Below are 25,167 nucleotides of genomic sequence, written 5' to 3'. Positions count from 1 at the left end.
GCAGTCTGCTCTGAAATATGAATCAATGGCCAACTTATACCTCTTCGAAGAGTGCTTAAGATCGAGCTAAGATAGCTAGGAACAAGTACCAAAGGTTTGCAGAAGTACCAAGGAACCAATCAATGGCTGAAGATGAGGTAAGCAGTCAGATACAGATGCTCCCCAAATAGGCGTAATCAATGTGGGCTGATTTAGAGGGGCTAATGTCTGCTACTATGATCACTTGGGGAAGCTCAAACAATCCTAGGGAAGGTTAAGAGCAAGCCTGGAAGGTGTTGAACTAATCCAAGGAGGGATAGGACTGATGTATATCTCAATGAGTGGTTGCCATGAAAGCTGTGAATGAAGCTCTCTTTTCAGATTGCAGTCAAGGTCGATGAAGCTTCTTATTACCCGCTTCGATACTAGCTGAAAGGTGGAAAGAATGAGCAAGAGTGTGAGCATAAGCAAAAGCAAGAGGCAAGAGCTATGGAGGTTGAAGCAAGAAGAGAAACTATATGTGGAAACTCCAACCATCACAATGTGTGATATATCTTCCCTTATTATATTGTCATAGTAAGACTAAAGAATAAAGTGATAGTAATGGCCGCTACTTGCCATGTATATATGTGTGTTATAAGCACGACAAGTACTCTTCAAGAGTGAGCAGATTGCTCTCACAACTTACAAGAGAAGAACTTAAAAGAGAAATTAAACTAGAACTTGATTGTGAGATAACTTGATTACAAGAGAACAAAATTACAAGAGAATGCTCACAAGATCATGTCTTGATTACAAGACAAAACTTGATACAAAACAAGACTAGAACAAGACAACAACCGGAAGAGAACTTACCTCGTCGAAGCCTCACAATTGGTATTGGCAAGACTGAAGGGCTTGTAGCCCAATACTCCTATTTATACTAGAATTGAGAAAGCTTCTAGATGATGACATAAACATCATTGACATAAGTGATGACATAAGCAATGTTGATGTAAGCATTGATGCAAGCCTTTTCTTGTATTTTCCAAAGAATTATCTAGAATCTTCTTACTTTCTTGAATCTTCTAGAATGTTCTAGAATATTCTAGAAACTTCATTGAAAGGGGCTATACCAACTTGCATACGAACCAAGGGCTATCCTTGCTTGAACGTTTGTTCAATTATGATTGGAGATGATGGCTTTGGTATTTTTCTAGGGATACTAGATGTATGACATGGCTCCAAGGCTGAAACATGGAATAGAGGACAGATTTTCATGGATGGGGAAAGATGGAGACGATAGGTGACTGAATTTTCTTGGCAAAGAATCTTGAAGGGCCCAAGTCGTTGATTATCCAGTTTCTGAGAGGGGCGAGAAGAACGTAGATCATGTTGAAGAAGCCAAAATTAATTTTTGTACGCGGGTGTTGCATACGAATCTTATCTGCATTTCTCTTATATTTCTTTGGAGCTTGTTTGATTTGTACTTGCAACTCTTTATGAATATCAAAGAGGTGTTAAGCTAAGTCTGTAGTAGCTAGATTCTTCTCCTGTGATCTTACATGATTGTTTATCCTTGGATATTGACCATAATTAGCAAAGAATGGTGTGAATTGAGTGGAGGCATGGGAGGAATTATTATATGGAAACTTAGCAAGGGATAAAAGATCCACCCAATATTCTTGATGATAGTTGATTGTGCATCTAAGGTGTTGCTCTAAGACTTGATGCACTCTTTCTGTTTGTCCATCACTTTGTGTGTGATTGGTTGAAAAAAGATCCACTTGTACTCCCAGAAGTTTAAAGAGGCTTCTCCCAAAACCCAAATATAAATTGGGGGACTACGATCATAAATAATATTGTCAAGTAACTTGTGGTGTCGATATACCTATTCTAGGAAGAGCCTTGGTGTCTCTTTCCCATTGATGCTCTTGGTCGTTCGGATAAAGTGTGTCATTTTTGTGAATTGATTAACCACCACCAAGATGGAATTATATCCTCTGGAAGAAGGTAGTTCGACAATGAAGTCCATGGATAAAGATGACAGTGACTTACTTGGAATAGGTAATGTTTGAAGAAGGCCATGAGGTTGATGATGAGGGACTTGAGATGCACGCGTCACAAGAATGCACAAAGTCCTTGACTATTTTCCACATTGGTAGTTACCAAAAATCCCTTAAAACCAGCCCATCAATGTTGTGGAAATCCCTTTGAGTTTGTTCTTGGCCTTGATGTAATTGCCTCCTTATATCTTTGGCAAATGAGTCTTTTGTAATTTCCTTCTTGACCTTTGATAAGAATCCAAAGTCTTTTAGGGATTTGCTTATAATTGCCCTTAACTTCAATTGCTTAGGTTTCAAGATTATTGAATTTTTTTGGTCATGGGTTTCATCACCTTCTTTTGGTACGAGGTAGGATCTTCGAGGTAAAGCATCTAGCTTCCCTTGTTGGTGGCCATACCTATAGATAATGACAAAGTCAAATTTGGATAGGAAACCACTCCATCTCACTTGGCGATGATTTAAGACACGAGAAGTTATAAGTTATTTCAAATTCTTGTGATCTATATAGATAGTGATCTTATGAGAAGTGCCTTCAAGTAGGTATCGCCAGGTCTCCAAGGAGTCCACAATAGCAAGAATTTCTTTATCATGAATTTCATAGTTGCTTTCTATAGCAGAGAATTTTCTCAAGTGAAAAGCTATTGGATGAACTCAATTGTCATTACCAATCAGGGATAGAACAGATCCAACTGTAAAATCTGAGGCATATGTCTCGATGATAAAGGGCTTCAATGCATTTGCATAGATGAGAATGGGTGCTAAGGTGAAGGCTTAATTTAATCTTTGAAAAGTTTGTTCAGCCTGTTGATCCCATATAAACTTGTCCTTTCCAGTTAGGTTAGCTTGAGAGACAGTAGTATTAGAGTAATCCTTAATAAAGATTCGATGAAAATTTGCAAATCTAAAAAAGCATTGAACATCTTGCATAAATGAAGGAGTCTCCCATTCTAGAATAATTTGTACCTTCTTAGGATCCATAGAAATTCCCTTCTCAGAAATGACGTACCCTAAAAACTCAACTCAGTTTGATGGAAATAACACTTTTCTAGCTTTGTATACAAGCCTACTTCCTGCAATTTATTTAAGACAATTTGACATGATGCTCATACTCCTCTTGGTTCTCGGAAAAGATCAAGATTCCATCCAAATATCACAATAAAATCGTCCAAGTATTCTCAAAAGATACCATTCATCATATGTTGCTGCTGGAGCATTTGTGAGGCCAAATGGCATCACAACATATTCAAAATGCCCATACCTCGTGTGAAAAGCTATCTTCCATTCATTACCTTTATCGTGAGTGACAAGATTGTAAGTGCCACAAACATCTATCTTGGTGAAGACTTTGGCTTTTTGGAGTCATTCAAGGAGTTTTGGAATTAGGGGAAGAGGGTAGCGATTCTTAATAGTAATCTTGTTAAGCCCTCTATAATGCACACACATACGGAGGGATCCATCTTTTTTGTTGACGAATAGAATTGGGGCACTTGCTGGAGATTTTGAATGACGTATGAATCCCTTGGCAAGATTCTCATCAATATATTTTGTGAGCTTTGCTAATTCATCTTGAGATAGCTTATAGATGCAGCTAGAAGGAGGTTGAGATCCTTCTTGTAAATCTATTGCACAATCATAAGGTCGGTGTTCCAGTAGTATATCCGCATTCTTCTTTTCAAATAAATCCTTGAACTGTGCATATTGTATCGGGGAAGTGTGTCGAGGCTTTTGTCCATTAGCTTATCCATTGGATTTGCATAAATAAAAAAGGATGGATTATTCTTTACTTGATGCATCAACACCTTTTTTCCAATGTACATTGGTTGAGAATTCTTCCTTTTATTATTTTACACTGGTCTTAGTTCAATCTTTCTAGACCGCCAATTGATTTGGGGTTATGTTCTTCTAGCCAGGATAGGCCAATAACAACGGAACTATTACCAAACATTAGATTTGCATGCAGAAAGAGACCTTCTTTTGGGTTTCTTAAAGCTTTGTTCAACCATATGGTCTCTATTGAGTCTCGACGTTAATGATTCCCGACAGTGATGGAGTAGTGGCACCATGAATTCTCATCCTTCCTTTGTTAGGACAATATTTTGCTATATGTCTAAACTGGCCACAATACATGCATAATCCATTAACACTCCACCTTTGTTTTTCTTGAGTTGTCAATGGCTTGAACTACGTTAGATTAATTTGCATAGGCTTTGCCTTAAATACTTGGTCTTCTTGTTCGGTTGGGTCTTCAAATGTGTTCGCCTTGCTTGAATTCAAGGTGGCTCCTCGATGTCTTTCTTGTCTTCCCTCAAACATTTGGTTGTTACATTTAATTGCTTGAGAGAGAATTTCACTAAGTGTATGCACCTTTGGCATAGTGAGCAAAAGATCTTTAATATCATTTCAATTCACAATGGAATTGACTAATAAAAAAATCTTCATGCCATGTTAAGTCACATGTGAGTTCTCGAAATTCCGATGCATATACCGAGGTGGGTCTCAACCCTTGGTGTAGATCCATAATGTGACGCACATGGAGTCCACAAGATCTTAGAGAATTCTCTCTCTAACAGAGCACCCATAGCCACACAGTTATTGGCATTGTAAGTGAGAACTTATAGTACATTTTCTATACGGATTTCCAAAATGGCAACTTTGATATGCCTCTAGATGTAATCACCTGTAATCATTGTCCTTACTGTCGATGCATCTATGGCACCCAAGAACATGGTCCCTTTGTAGGAGAACATCAAGATGTTAAACACATTTCTCCTCCTCACATCTATCCATCCATCACATAAGATAGTATAGCTACATTTTTGCCAGATAGTTTTCAAATGTTGCATCTCTAGCTCTACAATTTGTTTCTTTGTAACAAGCTCACGTGTCTACAAAGCCAAGGTATGTGTTGTTGGGCAGTGACCCTTATGCATAGGTAAGTAGGTGCTACTGCCTCTTCATCTTTCTCCTCAATTTCTGTTATTGTGGCAACTCAGACTTTCATAGGGAACTCTAGCATGGGAGGTTCGTGCAGTGGATGTGTGGGAGGCTAGTACTTCTTTATGCGGCTACCATTGAAGAAGCCTATGCCCTCTCCATCTAGGGTCTGGAGCTCTACATTGTTGGTTAGGCTGATAGTGTAGACTCAAAAAGGCCATGATCCCTTGTACTTCATCTTTTGTTCATGGCCTTTTATTGAGTACAACAATACTAAGTCACCCTATTCAAATTCTCGTTGCTTTGTTCTTGGTCATTGCAAGTTATGGTGCCAATTGAGAGTATCCCTCTCCCTTGAAATGCTTGGATTTATCACGAGAGATTTCAATGTGTGTGGATCCATTGCATTCTACGTCCAGACGTGGACTCATGGATGGCCTAGAATGCTAAGACTAGAGCGTCTTTGCTTTAGTAGTTTTGAAACAGGATCTCTAGTCTTGATTATCTCCCCTATACCATGGCTTCACTTTCCATTCGGTGCAACACCTAGAACTTGGAGGTGCTTGGATGGGCTCTACATTATGTATGATGATTTCTTTTTACCAGAGATTTTGGAAATTAGGGTATTGCAAGGCTATGTTCTCTTTGATCACTTCCATATGATATTGAAGATGAATATGCATCCTGTGGGGCCTTTTCGAGCCCTTTTGAGCAAGCTCCCATTGTGTTTTAACTCCTCCTTCCTTCGCCATGAGAGATTTGATGGCTATATGCAATAGTTGGTACATCAATTTTCATTGGATCTTCCATCCCAAGGGGTAGCTTCCCTCGATCATGGGAGATTTCAATGTGTGTCTGGGCCCATTGTACTTGATTTCTAGACATGGACTTATGGATGGCTTAGAATGCCAAGACTTGAACGTCTTTGCTTCAACAGTTTTGAAATAGGATCTCTGGTCTTGATTATCTCCCCTAGAACACAGCTACACTTCTCATTCAGCGTAACACTTGGAACCTGGAGCCACTTGGATTGGCTCTACGTTATGCATGATGATTCCTTTTTACTGGAGATTTTGGAAATTATGGTATTGTTCTCTCTGATCACTTCCCCGTTGTATTTGAGATGCATATACATCATGTGGGGCCTTTTCAAGTCCTTTTGAGCAAGCTCCCATCATGTTTCAACTCCTTGTTTCTTTGCCATGAGATATTTGATGGCTATATGCAATAGTTGCTACATAAATTTTCATTGGACCTTCCATCCCAAAGGGCAGTTTCCCTTGATGAGTTGACACTATGGAATACATCATGCGACCCTTTGCATGCAATGGTTGCAAACTGCCAAGCAACTCTTGTCTTTGACACATTGTCTTGATGGATTTGCCACAAGGTTCCCTTTTACTTTCCATCTTCACAAGATTCGCACAGCTTGTTGATACTTTTCAAAAGAGATCATACCAACAGGCCAAACTTGTTGCCCTATCAAAGGGTTTGCAGGACTAATTGTCAATCACATAAGTTTTATTGGGGCCTCCATGCCTTCTTTGCTAGGGAAAATGTGGTCCGCCTAAGCATCTCCGACGGTGAAATGATCACAGATCTGTGAGCAATTGTGCAAATGTGCATAACCTATTTCATGAACTTGCTTGGATCGTAGTCCTTTGTTTCTCATGCAATCGATGCTGCCCATTCATTATTTTGTGATTTGGTTAAACATCAACTTTCATCAAATGTTGCCAACACTTTGGATATAGATATTACACAAGATGAGGTCATGGATGCCCTCTTGCATTTTCCTAAAGACAAGAGCCTAGGGTGGGATGGTATCACCAATGAGTTTTTTAAGACCTATGCCACTCACTTGGTTGCACCTTTGATAGCCTTATACCAGCAAATTTGGACAACTGGACACATGTTGCCCTCTTGGAAGGAGTGTTTGATTAAATTGATCCTGAAGTGCCATCCCCCTCAGCCTTGAAGCATTGGCGACCAATATTGTTGATGGGCTTTGTGTATAAGATCTTCACCAAAGTCATATCTAACGGACTAGATGAATATCTTCCTGACATTATTTACCATGCGTAATTGGATTTATCAAAGGGTGCAATATTTTGCACATCTTGAATGCCCAGATGGGAATAGATTATGCTTGAAACAGGAAATGGTAATGGTTTAGTCGGCGGACCTGGAAAAAGCCTTCAATAATTTGGAATGGTCCTTCCTAGGACGATTGATGTAAAGCATGAATTTCGATCGAAGAATGTCTACACATATCAATATCATTAGCAAAAAATCTTTGTCAAGAGTTCTATTGAATAGTGGTGTCAAAGTACCCTTTCCCCTTCGTCAATTGGTTAGGTAGGTTTTCCAACTGAGTCCCTTGTTCTTTGCCTTAGCCACTCATCCCATTTTGACGATGCTGTCTTGTCTAGTGGCCAACGGTGAGGTGGTAGGACTCTCTCTCCCGTCAAAGGACTAGTTGGTGAGCCAAGCCTAGTAGACTGGACACCTTCATGTTTCCCAAGGCTGATTTGCATAATATACAAAGAGCAATGGCTACACATTAATGCATCTAAGTCGGCCCTTATAAGTTGCACAGAGAGTAATCTCCAGGCCTTGGGTTGGCAAGGTGAGGTGGTGCTTAAAGGCTCTATTTTCAGGCATGGGGGACTATCCTTTTGGAGTGCAAGTTTTGCCTAAAGCGCTAATAGATTGGATCTCCTTGGGCATCATGGATATTACCTTCCCTTGCTCCCTTGGCCGAAGTCTCATTTACAATAAACTACCCAACCCATTTGGTTTTTGCTTTAGAAAGCATATTCTACCTGGATGGGTATCTCTTAGATGTCCTAGCACCATGTTTGCACTCCCAAAAGAATGGGTGGTGGGGCTATTCTAGATTTGGAGACACGTATGATTGCTCTTCATTGGTCATTGTTCCAAGCCTTGTGCAAGGGTAGGCAACCTTGGTCCTTATTGCTAGATTTCATCTTGAGACTCAAGGTATGAAGCAAGGGAACACCAGGAATTCTGCCTCATGGTAGCATGTGCTTAATCCCATACAGCCTATCCATCTTAAGTCTTCTATGCTGTTGAATCATTTGGTCCACTCCCAGAGATGGGTCTTTGCTAAATCTTCTTGGCACTCACCTCTAGATCGTGAGGCAGCTAACTCCCTGAGAGTGGAAGTGCTGGTAATTTTGAAGTTGCTCTCCTGGCAAGGCAAAGAGGAACAAAGGCCCATGTTGAATTGGATGGCGTGCCGGGGCCTCATCATTGTTGTTGATGCTCTTCTATCTGTCAATGGGGTTGTTACGTCCTTCAAATTGGCTCGACGTTGCTTTTATGTCCCCCAAGGCTACCGCAATATGTGGAATGCAATGCCATTTGCACCTCCTTATGGACCTTGTAGCCTCTCCCCTCTTTGGACTAGGAGGCCCCTTGGTAGGATTGGTTGTGATTAATGGCCAGCTCCTTTTGGGTCGTGGGCTTCTACAAATCAAATATATCATTTGCTTATTCATGATAAGGACTAGCTTGTCCAAAAAGGCAATACCACATGGGGTCTCCAGAAAGGCCAAGCTTGGTGGAAATGTATGGTAATGACAGGCTGGCTTAACAAAACGCCTTTCCAATACAAGGTTTTCATTTGGGGAATGTTGATTGGTGCACTTCCCCTTGCCTCAGCACTCTCCAAGTGAAGGATTTCCAATGGTTGCCGCTTTATTTGTCAAACATTGGTTGAGACCCCCCACCATTGATTCCTTAATTGCCCGCTCGCAAGGAAGGCTTGGTCACTACTATCGGCCATTTGGTTACGAGTGCTACCGATGCTTCTAAAGTATTGGGTCTTTGGACATCCCAAGTTTGTGGACTCCATTTCTCACTCATGCCATCCACACTTTCCACTTCTAACCATTTGGAATTAAGCATGCCAAGGTCATAGCCATGTCTTGCATTGTGACTGCTGCAATGTCCATCATGCGTATCATGCAGAGTTGCATAGGTGTAAATTCCATGGTATTGACATGCTGAATGTTGATTGACCAGCAAACACGGTGAGCTATGAAGACTTTTTCCATGAAAACTAAGGATTGCAACACTCTCAGAAATAACATTATTGCAAGTAAAGGTGCATGTTTACAGATAATGTCTAAGAACTTCAGTTAGAAAGAGTAACTAATGCATTTAAAGGTTGAAGGGCCTAACATGCTCGACCAGCTGTAGAAACCTGAAGAGTCTTGGATCAGTTTAAGATTGCTAGTCTAGACTCCTTTAGCTTGTTCAAGATTGTCACCAATGTTTTAAAAGGGAAAAGGAAGAGAATGTTAGATTAGTAACATGTCGGAGAAAATCCCCTTGAGTTAAAATACAAAGTACAAAAAACCTTGTATAGAGTAGCCAAGTACATCACAAATACAATGGTTGTGTGAACAACCAATTTGGTGAGCTATAATGCTAGACCGTCTGAGGGGTGGTGTGAAAAAAGGTATGAGAGTCCCATGTCCACAAGAAGGTATCTTTCCTCATCCTCTCAAAGCTGCCCTATATCCTCTCCCATCCTCCCGTAAAGAGTGTGAACGGTCTATGTCTAGAATCTTGAAAGAGCCTTTGTTGTGGGTACATCCTAAAGATCTATAGCATGGTTGCACCTCACACTTCTGTTGTACCAAGAAATAATGCTAGAAATCAGCTCCCATTTGTGAGTGTCCAAGGCCCAGTGTGTCTGCAAGTAATCTAGAGTGAGAATTATGCTAAGGTGCTATCGAATGGCGAGAAAAGGGATGCTCCCCTAAACATCCTTTAATCCACACGTTGGGCCTCTGTCTATGACCTAAACTATAGCCCCCCAAGTTGAGACAATGGTCTGCATTATGTTGTGAAAGCATACTGAGGGGTCTTCATAGTTCGTAGGCTCTAGGCGATCTTGGAAGCAATGTTTGTGTGTCTCCTCTGGCTAACCTCATCTCACACATGCCACTAGGTCCCTACCATATCCTAGGCAACCGCTAATTGCTTAGATCCTATGAGCTAATAGCCATAGGAAGAGGGATGTTTTCTTAGGCCTAAGGTGATCGTCTACGCTCCTCTAAAAGTGTGATATAGGAAATGATCTAAGGTGCCCAATCTGTGCCAATGCGAGGTGCAAGGGACCTGGGTGAAATCCGCATGTGGTCTCCATTGCGGCTGCCTAGTGTCACATACCCAAATCCATAGGATTTGTGCCAAATAATCAGGGCACCTGGTGCTCTGCAAAATATCTCCATGGCTGCTACGAAGCCCCTAAAGTTACTCTCATCCCCGTCTAGTTAAACTATTGTATCATCTGCAAACTCTACATGAAGGAGCTCCTTGAGCTGAGGGATGGGTAAACAAATATCTTTGATGCGAGTGGATCTATCTTTCCAGAAATCACTCATGGCCTCTGCTACTCAGAAAAATAGGAAGGGGGCTAGTGGACAGCACTGTCTCAGATCTCTGGATGCTTAATCTCTATCCTTGCGTCCCTCTGGTTAGAAACTGCATATGTGCTGAGGAATAAAAAACTGTGACCCTAACCCACTGCACTGGGAATCCTATCCTGCACATCGTGCCCTCCTCCCAATCCACAGAGTCATATGCCTTCTTGAAGTCTGCTGTCAGTGTTCAAGACAGCTAACAGAGTTTCCCAAGTTCACCATCATGCTTCAGAAGGAGATTTCTGGTCATCATTCCCCTTTGAAGAATGAAGAAGCCCTTGTGTTGTAGAGAGGTCATGGTTGGGGAAGTTGCCAATATCAGCAGCAAAGAGGCTGTTGCAAGAGCAGCAGCATTAACAGCAGTAACAGTAGAAATAGGAGCAGCAAGAGGAGCAACAAAAACAACTGTATGATGTGCTTCACTTCTCATTTCATATTCTTCTATTTCTTCCTCACTCTATCAAGTTATTTTCTCTCTCTTGTCCACCCCTCTGCTTTGCTGTCTCCATAAGGGGTTGCCTTAAATAGGCATTGGAGAGTCCAACCGAAACCTTGGCCAGCCCGTGACCTGTCTGATTGCCACAATTTCTACAAGTGCTATACCCATGACCAGTCTGGCTTGTGTGACCACTACCACGTCCACCTAGCCTGCCTGCCTGTCTACTTGGACATCCCAGCCCATCACATGTTCTAGCTCCAGTCTTTAGCTCCACTTCACATGGACCCTATCATCGATTGATTACTAGAGGCATTTGCAAGAGAAACGATAACGGGATAAATATAGACAGCTTTGTTCAACCTAAGGTATGTGTGATTTTATTTTGTTGAACCTAAAACAGTAGGGGACTTGATGTTGCTGCTGATTTGTCTAAAATTTTAGCCCATTGTCACCTTTGTTACACAACCTATACGCATATTCACTTTACAACCAAAGATTGAACCTATGCTTTTCTTTTCCCTGCAAATATTAAGTGTCTGACACCTATAATTGTACTTCAAATCGTGGCAGATACCTTTTTAATACGATATTAAGTCTGGTGCTATGTGAAGATTGTGTGAACGAGGTAGGTCTAAATTGAAAATCGACAGGAGAAACGTGAAGGGGCAAGGTTAGAAGACCTTGGTAGTTTAGCATATGTAGAGAGATGTCATATCAGCAGGCAGCCTGAAAGAGTCAAAGACTAGAGTTGGTGTATTGAATACCACCAAACTTTATCCAGATTTACCTAAAAAGTAATATCCGAGATTCCTAGAGAGCTTGAGAGGCAGCTCATTCTCCGAAGTGAATATAAGCTGGAGCTAATCTGTGGGCGTTAGATGCTGTGGTGGTCTGGGTCACCAGACTTATGTGCCCTTCAGATAGTGACACCTTAATGACATCGCCACTGGTAGTGCATGCCAGGTCTGGACAGTCTGCTCTCAAGGGCACCTGCATGTTTTCACCGTGAATGGCTCAGTCAACTTGCTACAGCAGTCTTGTTGGTTTGTTCGCAGGGTGCAATACTCTGATTATGTTGGTAGCATCTTCTAGAAGAAAGAGTTCCAGGCACTTATGATCTGGAGGTGTCCTGTTGTCTCTCTAGCTAGCCAGTCAAATCCCCCGAGTATGTCTGCGTGTTCATGTTTAGGGAGAGAGGAAGAAAGTGAGAGGGTGCTACTCATTGTGAAAGATGCCTCTGTCAGGTTGTTGCAGGGCGGTTTGTCAATGTGTACTCTACGAACGACTGGCTTTTGGCTGTAGTATATCGTGCCAGGTATATACCCTACTTGATCGAACTGTTGATGGTAAAAGTTCTGAAATCTGGTTACTAGTTTTTCAGTGCAGGCACACACAGGTGTGTTTCTAAAGATTGTGACCTCTTTTCCTTGTTTTGATTCCTTTTGGCTTGGTTTTGTTTTGCTTTTTGTGTGGGGGGGACTTGTTTTGGCAGTTTGATGACTCAAGGATTGGCAGGCATACAAGTAGTGAATATCCCAGGAATTGAGAATGTAAGTTCAAACCAATGATATTGTGGGCTTGATGTTTGCTTTAGTTTGTGTCTGCCCCTGGACGTTTTGACAGTTCTCTTTGTGAAACAGGTTGATGTGACTAATTTGATAAATGGCCACTCGTCTTACCTCTCAAACCTCCAGGAAATCCTGCAAGTTATAAATATTGACAGTTATTTTCCTGCACAGCTGTAACTAACATTCATACAGGATTAGTAGCTGTACAAAATAGGAATCAGTGTTCATGATGGACTGGAAAACAGAGCTTATTTCATGGAAAGCAAGCTGTAAGATACTGTGCTAGATTGGTAAGGTGCCCAATGAAGATGAAAGCTGGGATGGGCTGCAACTTGCATCGCCACAGCTTGGTGCAAGTGAATGATTCATAAGCAGGATGGTTGTGCCAAGTGTACAATTTGTGTAGATGAATGCCAGGTATCTTCTTAGCAACAAGTACTTTGGCATGTAATATAATGGAGCAGGATTTCAAAAGGCTTTCCAGGAGGACCACATTTTATCATTGGTGCAAGCTATATGAAGATGGTGTTGAGAATTAGGCAATCACACCTAGTGTAGCCCCTTTGTATGGAGCAGCTGGGCTAAGGATATGCAGGCTTGCTCAATCCCATAAGCACAGTGGTGGAAAGTGCTACCTATCTTGAAGCTATAAGCATTGTACTTGCCTATCATTTGAATGTAATGTCATAGTACTTTTGTCCTTTCACTTTAGTGTCATTGTCATTGTCTACATACACAAGATTGTGTTTATGAGTCCAAGCTTCAATCTTGGAACCTAATTTACTTGTGTAATAGTCAGTCTCTAAGTGTATGTTATCATGAGTCTTGTATTCATCTTCCAACCTCCATAGCTGCCATGCTGTAGATCCGTGTTTTTGATAGATGGCAGACTAGTGACTGAGATGATCATCCCAAAACATTGCCAACATTGCCCATTTGTAATGATAGTTATAAAAGCAGTTCTAGCACGAAATATACTACCATGGTGGATTTCATGTAATGTGATTAATAGTGTACATGCTGACACCGCGCCTTCCAAATATGCCAACTAATAAGACTCCCTATAATCTCCTATAACTCCGAGTGGTTTGCAGTGGGCTCCAGTACGTGGCGGATGGATATAGCCTCCAAACCGACCACTGCGCACAACCCTATCTCGATAATGAATATGGTCTCTTGCATCCCGGTCTCATACAAAAGATGACAGCCCTGGTTGACTGCCCGCCTACCAGCAAAAGGCTGCCCATGAGATACATCCAAGGCTGGGTGCTATACGGCGAAGGATGCATCGTGCTCCTCTCCACATGAGCTGCGCCTCCTCACATGATCACAGGCAGTGCTTTGGGTTTTCCAAAGGCTGCTGTATACAGCGCTTAAAACCTCCCTCCTGCATCTGGGCAAACCAACTTTCCACCGCCAAGCCTCCATGTGCCACCAACCATAAGAAATACGACACCCTCCTCGGTCTCCAGCTATCCCATAGGCGGCACTAGAAGGCCCGTCCGAAAGGCTCCATGATGTTGTGCTCCACCCAGTGCCTGCTACATGACGGCGCCCAATCCATATCCTCATGTATCAGTATGTGTCGGCCAATCCTGGTTGTGTACTCTAGGAACTTGGGTGGCTTCTTGGCGACCGCAGAAACCGATCATAGCCACTCTCCTAGATCCCACTCTAGCTCATCAAGTGGTTTGCCCTCCCAGATCCAAATACGCCATTCCATGAGCTTCTTCCAAAAAACATAGGGGTCCAGTTGCCATGTGTTCCCCTAAAGGCCCACCACCCGAATCCTCCTCCATGAAAGGGCGTCAATCCCCTCATCCTGTTGCCCTTTGTCAAGGGTCAGATGTCCCCCCTCCTGAACGGCGAAAAAAGTCCCCTGCGGGGCGTCGCCCACTCTACCTTCCACTTGTAGGGGGATGCCTGTTGGTAAAAACCTAGCTGCCCATACCTGCACGGGCTCTATCGGCTCTCGTATCGGGGGAGCAAGCCACTCCGAAGGTATTGCTACGTCTATCTCCCTTCTCACCTACACTCCTCTCTGATAGCCTGATACTCACTGCAACACCTTCTCGTTCGCTATCCTGTATACCTTCCACCATGTCTTGATGGTACGAGCTAGGTTGGCCTCCCAGCCAGCCCACTAGATGTGGGGGCACTCACCTATCTGTGCCCCTTCTCGATCTTTGACCTGGGGGTTTCAGATCACCGGCTAACAGTCTTATCTCCTCTTGGCAGCTTGGGGAGCTCTGGATTAGGACCTTATGGAGGCTGTGCCACAGGTGGAGTAAGCTGCATAGGAAAGGTAATCTGGGCTGACATGAAGATCCATCTCAACGACGGCCTCCATTCACCGCCAAGCCTTGGTCTATAGTCTCGAAGTCCCTCTTGCAATAAGATCTTCTAGGTAAACCCGCTTCGTGTGAGACCATAGACAACTAGCTTGCCCAAAAGGGCCATACTCTGATACTCTGGGTTTATGATTCCAAGCCCTCCCTTTGACGGATAGCGTATGATGGTCGGCCACGCCACCTTGGCCATGGAATCCCTGGAACCATCTGACCCTAACCAAAGGAAATTTCACACTAGGCGGCAAAGCTGCACTATGCAAGATGAGGAGAAGCAGCAACACGAGGCAATGTATCGGGCCGTCGCTAGGAGGACCTGGTTAACCACCAGGGCTCGCAGCTGGCTAGTAAGAGCCGTACTCCAATAGGTGAGTTTGCTCCGAATAGAATCAAGGACATGAAGAAACTGCTGGGTAGGAGTGATGTGGAGTCCCACCTGGAACCTTAGGTACCCAACGGTCTGCCCTCAGCTCACCCAACTAAATCCCAGGTGCACGTCCCACTTCGTGCTAGAGTCCGGCTCTGTGAGGATACCAACCGACTTTCGCTAGTTGATGTTCGCTCCCGTTGCAGAACAAAACACATCAAGAGCCAGCCTCACTCTCTCTAGCATCAACTCATCGTCCTCTATGTAGAGGGATGTATTGTCTGCGTACTTTGAGTCTAACAACTCAATCTGCTATCTCACTGGAAGTCGGAGGCCGCGTAATCCGCTCACACGTGACCTAAGGAAGTGAGGCATCGCCTTTGCAAAGAGTAGAAATAGATATGGAACCAGGGGGCAGCCATGTCGAACCGATCTCTCCAATTGAAACTCCTCCCCTTGCCTTGCACCTATAAGAAACTTGCTGGTGGCCGATCTGTAAAGGGCGAAAACTCCGCGAATCCAAACCTGGGGGAATCTCAACCTCACCATAGTGCCTTCTAGGAACTCCCAGTCTACCTTGTCATAAGGTTTCTCAAAATCCAAGAGTAGTACGGTCAGTCTCTGCCCACTGTACTAAGCTTCCAAAGCAGTCATAACCATAAAACATTTTTAACACACTTGTCAAATGTATGTGACGCATAGAAACTATCCCCCTCATCAATTCTCGTGTTCTTTCCTAAAAAGCAATTGATAATACTAATATGTTTTTGTAAATTTAAGTACATTCTAACTAATCATAATCTATGTAGCAGACTTATCCTATGTGCTTTTTTAACATTACTAACTTATACCTCATTTTATTGTAAGATGCAAAAAAGCAATAGAAAATTTGAAAAGTTGTAGATAGCTTAAAAGTAGTCATTTTTCTTATGTACTAAATGTGATTATCCCCGTTTGGCCATCCATCGGGATTACAGTTTATGATCGCAACCTCAATTTGTTATAGAATAACTGGTTCTTCAAGTTGAATGGATTCGGAGGTAACTTCCACTTACGCTTCAGTAACGATTACTTCGTATTGGGGAGCTCTCCAAGCATGACCTTGCTCAACATGGGGGATGCAAGGTGTAAGCTCATGGGGAAACCTGTGACTGACCGAACGGGCATCTATTCGGTGTGGATGCTGCTAATGAGAAGGAGAAATTTTGAGGCATGCAAGTACGCTTTGCTGCTGGTCTGGATGGTGAACTCCAATCCCCCAGGGTGGCCCTCGATTGGACCATAGGGGTGGTAGATGCTCCAGGTGATACTATCAATTCATCTATCAGCCATGCTGAGAGTCGCGACTCTGCACACTGGTAGAATCGGGCCGCCTATGCCAAGGGCTACTCGATCACGTCTCTCGTAGCTCTCCACTGTGGAGGAGCTCGAAAGATAATGCTCAAGTGTGGGACCTCGATACTAGCCCACTAGTTAATGTCCATCATGCAACCGGGCCACTATTGTGCAAACAGTGCTCATCCTTCATCTCCCATCCACTGGGAGATGTGATCCACCACCTGACTCTTCCAACTCTTCTATTTGGGTAGTCGTCCACTCCCCCGAGTAAGAGGATTGAAGAAAAAAGACGTAGTTTGGTCCATTCAGTGGTGCTAGTAGATGGACCTTGCCCCTCCTTGACTTACGAACCACGAAGATCCAGAGGTAGTGGAAACTCTCTGTGCTCCACAACTCTTAGGTAGGACCATGGGCCAGTGTGGAAGAACTCCTATGGCAACAATTGTGCCTGTCTCGGGAAGGTGTGACGAGTGGCAAGGGCGAATGAGCTAGTGGCTGTGTGGGAGGGTGAAGACTGCTGGTGCGAGGAGGTAGTCTGTGGTGCGGGTGGAGGATGTGGGTGGCTGCGGGCCTGCTGGGTGGGATGGACAGAGGGGGTTGTGGAGTGCTCTATCAAGGGGCCGTCGCTCACGCGCCTGCATCCTACTGTCGAGTCTAGGTCTGAGGAGCTTGCTGTCCCCCCCCCCCCCCCCCCCCCCCAAGGTCTCCCTTTGTGTCGTCTTTGGACCCATGTGAAGCCGTCAGCGTCCACCCACATGCCTGTTAGCGGAGCCGCCTTTGCTCTGAAACACGTACAAATTGTTGCCTGATGCCCAAAGTCGTGGCAGCGCAAGCACTGCCCTAGTTGCCCAGTCACAATGACCTGTTGCCTAAAGAAGTGCCCGCCTTTCTTAATCTCTAGGAACTGTGGGATATTCTTGACCTCTTTCACTACCAACCGTTCCTTTGGGACTCATGTTGTTGTCACTGCATCCGCGAAAGACGTGAGAAGGTGATTGGGGGGTGCAATCAAGCAGAGCAAGGGGCATGGTCAAACTGGGAGGGGGGGGGGGGGGGGGAGGGGGGCGATCAGATGGAGCAGGGGGTGGGGGAAGCTTACGATGTGACGGTCTGTCCATGGACTATAACCTCATTGAGAGTAAGTCCTTGAATAGATGTATGTTAATTGAGTGACAATGTGGTCACGAGCATTTGCTCTCTTTGTTTATGTGATCATGTTACACTCAACATTTGTGTAAGCATCAACATTAAACATTTACAACAGCTATAGATAACATATAGAGCATTAGGGTTTGTATAACATAGTTAATGCTTTAAAGCTTTGGCTATTTGTATTACAATTCATTAGTTAGGGGTTTCAAAAAAAATGTGCTCGTAAAGAAGGGAACACAACCCTAGAAGTAAAGCGCATTTATTTCTTGATGGACAAGTTGCATTACTAGTGTATGCGGTTGTGATATCAAGGCAAACCATACTCATATTCTAAGTTATTATGCACGGTAAGTATTCTAGTTTGGCCAACTCTATATTATATATGGAGAGGTTACAAAGAGAAGAGAGCCATAACAATGTTTGAGTACAAGATCTCTGGAAGTGGCGGTAGTCCAATTACAAGTTATAGGGGACCACTTGGGAATGGTAGTGCACTATCTTATGATTTTCCTTTGAAATCCCTTGCTATTGGTTGTAAGTGGTAGGGCACAATTAAAGGTAATAGACCACTTTCCAATGGTAACTACCACTTGTAAATGGTAGGGGAGCAGTTGTAAGTGGTAAGGGGCTACTTTTAGATGGTTTTCGAGGAAATTCTTACAAGTGGTATAGTGCTTGATAGTGGTGTTGGACCTTTAGTAAGTGGTAGCACACCACTTGAAAATGAGGGCAACTTTAGAACCTTTGGAATAGCCATGGAGACATTTTGCAAAGCATCAGAAGCACGAATTAACTTGCACAAATCCTATGGATTCTGGGTATGCGACACTAGACAGCGCAGCCAAAGTGGCGACCACATGAGGATTTCACATTGGTTCACCCTCATTGGCATAAAGAGGAAGTCTCAAATGAGTTCCTATATAACTTTTGGAGGTTGCTACATGACAAGTTTAGCCTTAAGAAGATATCTCTTTTTCTATGGCTTCTAGCGTATAGGAGCTTAGCAGTTGGCACTTGGCTTGGATATGGCACGGAGCCATAGGAGACACATAGACATATTACCTGTGGGACTCTCTAAGAGCCCAAGAAATTTGGAGAGCTTAGGGTAGTATTCCATGGTACAATGGAGTCTATGTTGGCGACATGGGGGGTTGTAGCTTGGGTCATAGACAAAGGTCCAGTATGCAGCTATGAGGACACTCAAGGGAGCATTTCATTTCTCATCATTGAATAGCATTTGAGTAGGATCCCTACCCCAGACTACTCACAGACACAATGGACTCAGGGACATTGTCACAGATGGAAGCTAATTTCCAACATTATAGCTTGGTACATATGGAATGCGAGATGTAGTCAGGTAATTGATCTTCAAGATATACCCACTAGGCAGTCTTTATTAAGGATTTGGACAAAGATTGTCCACTCTCCATGGGAGATGGGAGAGGTTGCAGGGCAGCTATGAGAGGATGAGAAAGAAAAGAGAGGCTTTCCTATGGATTTGGGATTCAGACACCTTTCCTACTACCCCTCAGATGGTCTGGCACTCTAGCCCACCAGATTGGTTGTTTACACAACCATTGTATCTTTGATGTACTTAGCTACTCTTCATAGAGTTTCTTGTACTTTGTATTTACCTTAGGGGGCTTTCTCCAAGGTGTTATTAATAGAATTTTCCTTTCTTGGAAAAAAATAAAATTATACGACACTTTTATTGCACACACCTAACTTATAGGGCTAACTTCACCTCAACCTAAAGGTAAGAATTATACATAATTGTTACAAAAAATTCAAGTTAGATGATGTCAAATTGGAAAGGCAAGTAGATGTTTAGAATCTTGAAGAGTGAAACTTTTGATTCATGAAATTTTTGGAGTATTCAAGAAAACCAAGTCATTTTTAGTTTTGCAAAAGGCACACATTTGAATGGCCATAAGGGGTGCCTCCCCTCCAATTATTAGTCTAAAGTACGGGAAAGAGCCACGTTGGCATACACATAGAATAGCTCACAAGCTGAATGAATAAGACAACTTGATTACATTGGAACTTTGTCCCAACAAAGATTCCACCAAGGACCCAAAATTGAATGAACATAAGGGGTGCCTCCCCTCCAATATTAGCCTAAAGTATGGGAAAGAGCCACATTGGAATACACATAGGATAGCTCACAAGTCGAATGAACAAGACAACTTGTTTACATTGGGACTTTGTCTCAACAAAAATCCCACCAAGAACCATTTGGATGTTCGAGTGAGCAACAGTTGATACTTTCATGAACACGCCATCTAAGTATAGGTGTCCAATCAAGTGATTTATCTCACAAGACGTGAACCCATAACATAATGATTATGGCCCAAGTTTCAAACCACTAGGGTGTTATGCTTGGGACAATAGAACCCCACATTTACTTAACAAACATAAGGCATACAAGGGATTATTATTCCAAAACTCGGTGCCAATATCTTACTCCTATATGTACTTTTGAGTTTATGTAATGTTTTGAAGTAATCACAAGGTATTCAATCTTACAATGCAAAAAGAAGCTTATGAATCAATATTCCAAAAATAAGCACACAAGATATCTATCTTTTACAAAAAATAGTAAAATGGTTGTAGCCATTCTTCTTTCAAATATCATATATACTATAGGATTGTCTTGTTAATTTTTCATGTAATACAAAGCATTCTTGTGCTTTTTTGTGCTATATGTATGCCATGATTATTAGTTCTTTAAGATGCTTTATTTATGATTCATTGTGATAAAAAAAGTTCCTTAATGCATGTTAGTTTATAGTGTTAAAGTATTGATCTTGCACACATCCTTATGGTTAGAGGATTTGATTGCAATGTTGTGTTTTCCACAAAGTGGCTCACAAGGTGAATCACCTACATTTTCATGAATCACTTTGTGGATATTCCAATGGTTATCTATATCAAGTCATATCTAACTTCATTGCTCTATGTGGAAAGGCTCGTAATGTTTGGTGGGAAGCTTCATGACTAGACCATTTTCCCTTGAAGTTCTCTTAATGGGGGCTTTTTAAGTTCTAACTTACATTGCTTTTAATATTTTCTTAGAATTGTATAATCTTTAGAGCCATTTCTATTGTCTTTTTTTTTGTTAAGTGAAAAGTCTCCCTAGTTAAATATAGAGGGCATCTTGTAAGATTTTAAAGCTCACTTGTAGTCTTCATTATTGTGTAGAATCTCTCATGACCATCATTCCTTATGAAACACTTATTATGCATAGGATGTCACCATCTGTTGTCTTTGAAGTAGTATGAATCTAGAACTCATATGTAAGGCTATAGATTGTCACTTGCTTAATGAATTTTTGAGTGAGATGATTCATTGTTTACAAGAGAAGAAAATAGGTATTGGACAAGGGGTTGAAAGTACTTTTGATTTGAGAGGCAACGTCATGCTTAGGCGGATAAATATCTAGGATTAGCAAAAAAATGGGCATTGTATTCTTTCCTTCTTAAAGGAATCACACAATTATCAACTTTGGGAGCTCTCACAGAGTAACTATATTTAAAGTTTTATGTTAAGGTGCAATGGATATGGAGTGTTTATGCCACACACTTAGGCTTAACTAAATATGACTTTTTGAAATGGTTGGGATGTGTGGGAGCACTCCTTACTTGCCTTGATCCTTTCCAGGTATAGATAGCCATGTAAACCTAAATGATTAGTTGGTGATGAAAATTAGATTTCTTTTAGGAGGAAGTTGGTTACGAAAATCATTAGGTTTTAATGTTGACTTATTACATGTAGCAAAACTTGACAAGATTAATCCTTCAATGTGTAAATTTACCACTTGATGTCTACAACGCCTTGATTTCAATAAATCCTTCAAGGGGGAAATTGACCACTTCATGTCTACAATGCCTTGATTTCATACAATGAAGGCACACTATGCTTTTGGTTAATCACTATTATTTCTTTTTACTCGTTAACGTGAGGTTCAAATTGGTCCAAAGCTAGGTGTCTTTTATGCAGTTTTATTTTTCAAGCTTGTATTAACAACCATCTTTGCTTAAAAGAATCTAAGTATGCTTAGAGAAGGTAGTATTCGTGCGACTTAATTTGGTTGTGATAACAGGTTGCCACTTTTGGAATGTATGATATTTCTTGGACTATTGATTCATGTCATAGCCTCATTATCCTTGATCAATTGTTTAATAGTCATTTTATGCCTTCACAAAGTCACTAACAAGTCACTTGCTATCAAAGGATGAAATGTAACTCTTAAGTCATGCCATACACATAGGAACCCTTATTTAGCCAAAATAATTAAGCCTAATAGAGATCGGCTATTTGATGGCTACATGACAATATTTGGTCACTTTTGAGTTAGTTATTAACATTTTTAAATATTTTTGTCGTCTTTTTTTTTGCTCTTTTCAAGTTATTTTATTTTCTTGTTAGTGTACTTACTATTTAGTAGATTGTCTACTATCACTACTATTACATTGACTTGACTACTTAATGTTCTTACATATAGAGTTCTTTTGTCTTCCTATTCACATCCTTTTACATTCAACACATTCCTTCATTGACTTTAGGTCTTATTCGTAGCAAAAAGAGTATCCATAGCTGAGTAAATTTTGCTATATGGTAGAGGAGCTGCACAAGGAGTATGGCATGAGTCTAGAAGGAGTGCTTTCAAAGGACTTAGTCGAAGATGCCCTCCATGAAGACTAGTGGTTTTTCAAGCACAAGCACCAAAAAGGTGCAAAGATCTACCTAAACTATGTGCACCATCACTTGGCGGAAGGTTACATGTTGCTTTTCCACAAGGTGTATCAAGCACTTCCCTCTTGTTGTGAGATCACAGTGAGGTTTACATAGTGCTATGCGTTTGGGAAATGTCATGATGGAATGGAAGACCTTGTAGGCCACAAAGTGGCATGGGCCAGGTTTGGGGAAAGTGTGATTCAAATGTGCACGACTTGCTTCGCTAAGTCTATGAGCTAGATTAATACAGAGCTAGGGCTTGGGTATATAGGGCTGATTTGTAATAACATTACTAACTTTGGATGCATTGTTGGAGAGGATGCCTTCTAGCAATACCAAGAGTACACTGAATAGGTTATTGGGGTTGATGGCTTCCATCCAACAAAAGGAGGCACTGCTTAGGTACAAGGGGTCGAATGTAGTGGCCAAGCATATAAAGGATGACATTAAAGTGTATGAAGAAGTGTGCCTCTAAGAGCTCTAGCATTCAACCAGATGATCATCACTGATGTGAAGAAGAGGAAGAGACTTACCCTCTTTCCAAGGTCACATATTGTAGACAAATATAAGACCATCCATGTGTTTGGCATTTGTGCTACATGTGACGAGTCACTACAAGCGGCACATGTCATGGGCAACTTCATGCTTGAGTGCTAACATCAATACCATCCCCTTTGCTTCATCACAATTCTACATAGTGGTGGGTCTTTGTGTGAAAGAAGGGTGCAACATTGAAGTACCTATAGTGGCATGGCCACTAGGCAATATAGTGTAAAGAGTAAGTTGCAATAGTTATCCATCACAATTATTTTACATGTGGATTACAATATTGATTCGGTGTGCTCATGCATTTGGGATTGTCTATGCTTACTATGCAAATGAGGAACATGTGGTTGAGATTATCAAATTTTAACCGTCAGAGGAACAAGGTGGATAATCTGGAAAAGCTAAAGCAGATGACAAAGGCCAAGGTAAAGTGAAACAGAAGAAGCACAGAAAAGTCTTAAATAAGGAAAAAAACGCAAGTCAATAATTTTATAAAAGAGCGCAAGCGCATCATGATTTAATTTAAGGAGCGTCGGGCTCTCACCCATGCAATTTGTAAATGTAGACGGGTGGTGGAAAGGAAGCTAGGAAGATAGAATGACCATGGAAAAAAGGGCCTAGGCCACGGTCGGCCATGTAAAAAAGGGGATAAGGGGATGATTGCCCAAAAGGAATTTAGGGTTTTGTATATAAAGTTGAAAAGTGAATGAGAAGCTCATTCTTGTGTGTGGCCAAAAGTGGCTTCCTCTTTTTATTATTCTTCTTCTTGTTCTTGCTTGCTTGAGCTTGTGCTTGAGAGAGGGAGTGTGAGAGTGTGAGGGAGTGAGTATGTGAGGGTGAGGGACCAAGGAGGAGAAGCTCTCCATCTTCTCCTCTCTTCTTCTCTTCTCTTCTCTTCTCTTCTCTTGCTCGCAGCGATGAAGCTTGGAGCGTGGAGCTTGAGAATGGAGCTTGCTTGAAGCTTACACTTGGATCGTTGAGCTACTGGAGTGCGCAGGAGAGGAGGTAACTCGATCGACATGGAGGTAAGCTCACTACATCCATAGATATGAATGGCGCGTCGGCTATGTGGGAGATAGCTATTAGTGCTCAGCTTGGAACGCTTGAAACCATAAGCGGTCCGTGGGTCTTGGCGGTTGAGTGAAGGCTCCCACATTTTGGTTACGTTGCCGGGACCAATGGATTCAAGCTTTGAGCGCTTGCGCGCTTCAAATCGAGCATTGAAGTAGGGTTTTTCCAAACCGATGCTTGAGGTAGATAGGTAGGAAATGAGGGAGTTTGAAGAGGTATTCGATCTCCTTAGCAAGCTGAAACAGGGAAAAGAAGGGCAAAAAAATAAAATTTTGGGTTAAATGTTAGTAAGGGAAGTAAGACTAAGGTGAGTATAGGCTTGGGTAAGGTGATAAGGGGCCAAGAGTGGCAAGAAAGGTCACATTGTGCATTACAGGGTTTCAGGAGAGAGGGAGAAAGCTTCGTCATGTGGATCCACTTCGATTTGAACATCCAGGAGTTATTTGCCCAGCTCAGGTAATTTCACACCTTCCACTACATGAGTAGATTGGATCTAGAGTTGGTTGACTAGTAGGAAGGCCTCCATCGCTTGACGCGACGAATTTTTTGAAGTCCGGAGAAAAAACCCTTCTCGTTCGGCCCGTTCGAGTGACGGCGATTTTGGGTTGAGTCCCAAAATCGGCCCTCGGACCGCTCGGCCATTCGGCCCACTACACTCGGACGCCTTTCACTCGGCCCATCCAAGTGAAGCATTCGAACCAACTTTGAAATTCGGTCCTCAGCCCTGTGCCGACTCGGCCCACTTGACTCGGCCCTCGGACAACCTGACTCGGACTGGCCGAATTTAACATTCGGACCAATTACATTCGGCCCTTTCTACTCGACCCTCGGATGGGCCAAATCGGGCATTCGGCCCCTACAATTTGAACCTGTTGGGCCGAATTTGAAAATTTTCAAATTTTAACCTGTAGATCCTAAAACTAACCAAGAGACCATATAGAGCCGAAACCACATCATAGATTTATCACTAGGCTGAAATCTAGAGCAAGTAGTTCAAAACCTAGCTATAAGTGGTCCTTCAAATTACACATGGCATTTATCGTAACGGCCCTACGGGCCAGGGGGGACTGCCCCCCCCCCCCCCCCCCCCCCCCCCCCGGACCCCCGCAGAGGGGGCTCTATCCCCCTCCACACCCCTCCTCCCAAGTAGGTTGGAGAGAAAACACGCGCTGTGACAGGTCCTT

At 42.5% G+C, this 25,167-nt stretch overlaps 1 protein-coding gene across 2 annotated transcripts in view; it reads left to right on the top strand.

Annotated features, from left to right (window-relative positions):
• Window positions 1-13,362, top strand: part of LOC148014168 (transmembrane and coiled-coil domain-containing protein STS1-like) — a 190,678-nt gene extending 177,316 nt beyond the window's left edge. The window contains exons 14-16 of one of the 2 annotated variants that reach the window (XM_087667413.1): window positions 12,101-12,171; window positions 12,349-12,406; window positions 12,497-13,362. In XM_087667413.1, coding sequence (XP_087523539.1) covers window positions 12,101-12,171; window positions 12,349-12,406; window positions 12,497-12,601 — 234 coding nt within the window. In that variant the 3' untranslated portion in view covers window positions 12,602-13,362. The remainder of the gene's footprint in view (window positions 1-12,100; window positions 12,172-12,348; window positions 12,407-12,496) is intronic. The other variant, XM_087667414.1, reaches the window with a different exon arrangement.
• Window positions 13,363-25,167: the final 11,805 nt, after the last annotated feature.

This window comes from Lygodium microphyllum, chromosome 25 (genome assembly GCF_053477565.2).
Source record: "Lygodium microphyllum isolate KBCC chromosome 25, Lygodium_microphyllum_v1.1.10, whole genome shotgun sequence".
Lineage (NCBI taxonomy): Eukaryota > Viridiplantae > Streptophyta > Polypodiopsida > Schizaeales > Lygodiaceae > Lygodium > Lygodium microphyllum.
This window is presented reverse-complemented; position numbering and strand designations above follow the sequence as displayed.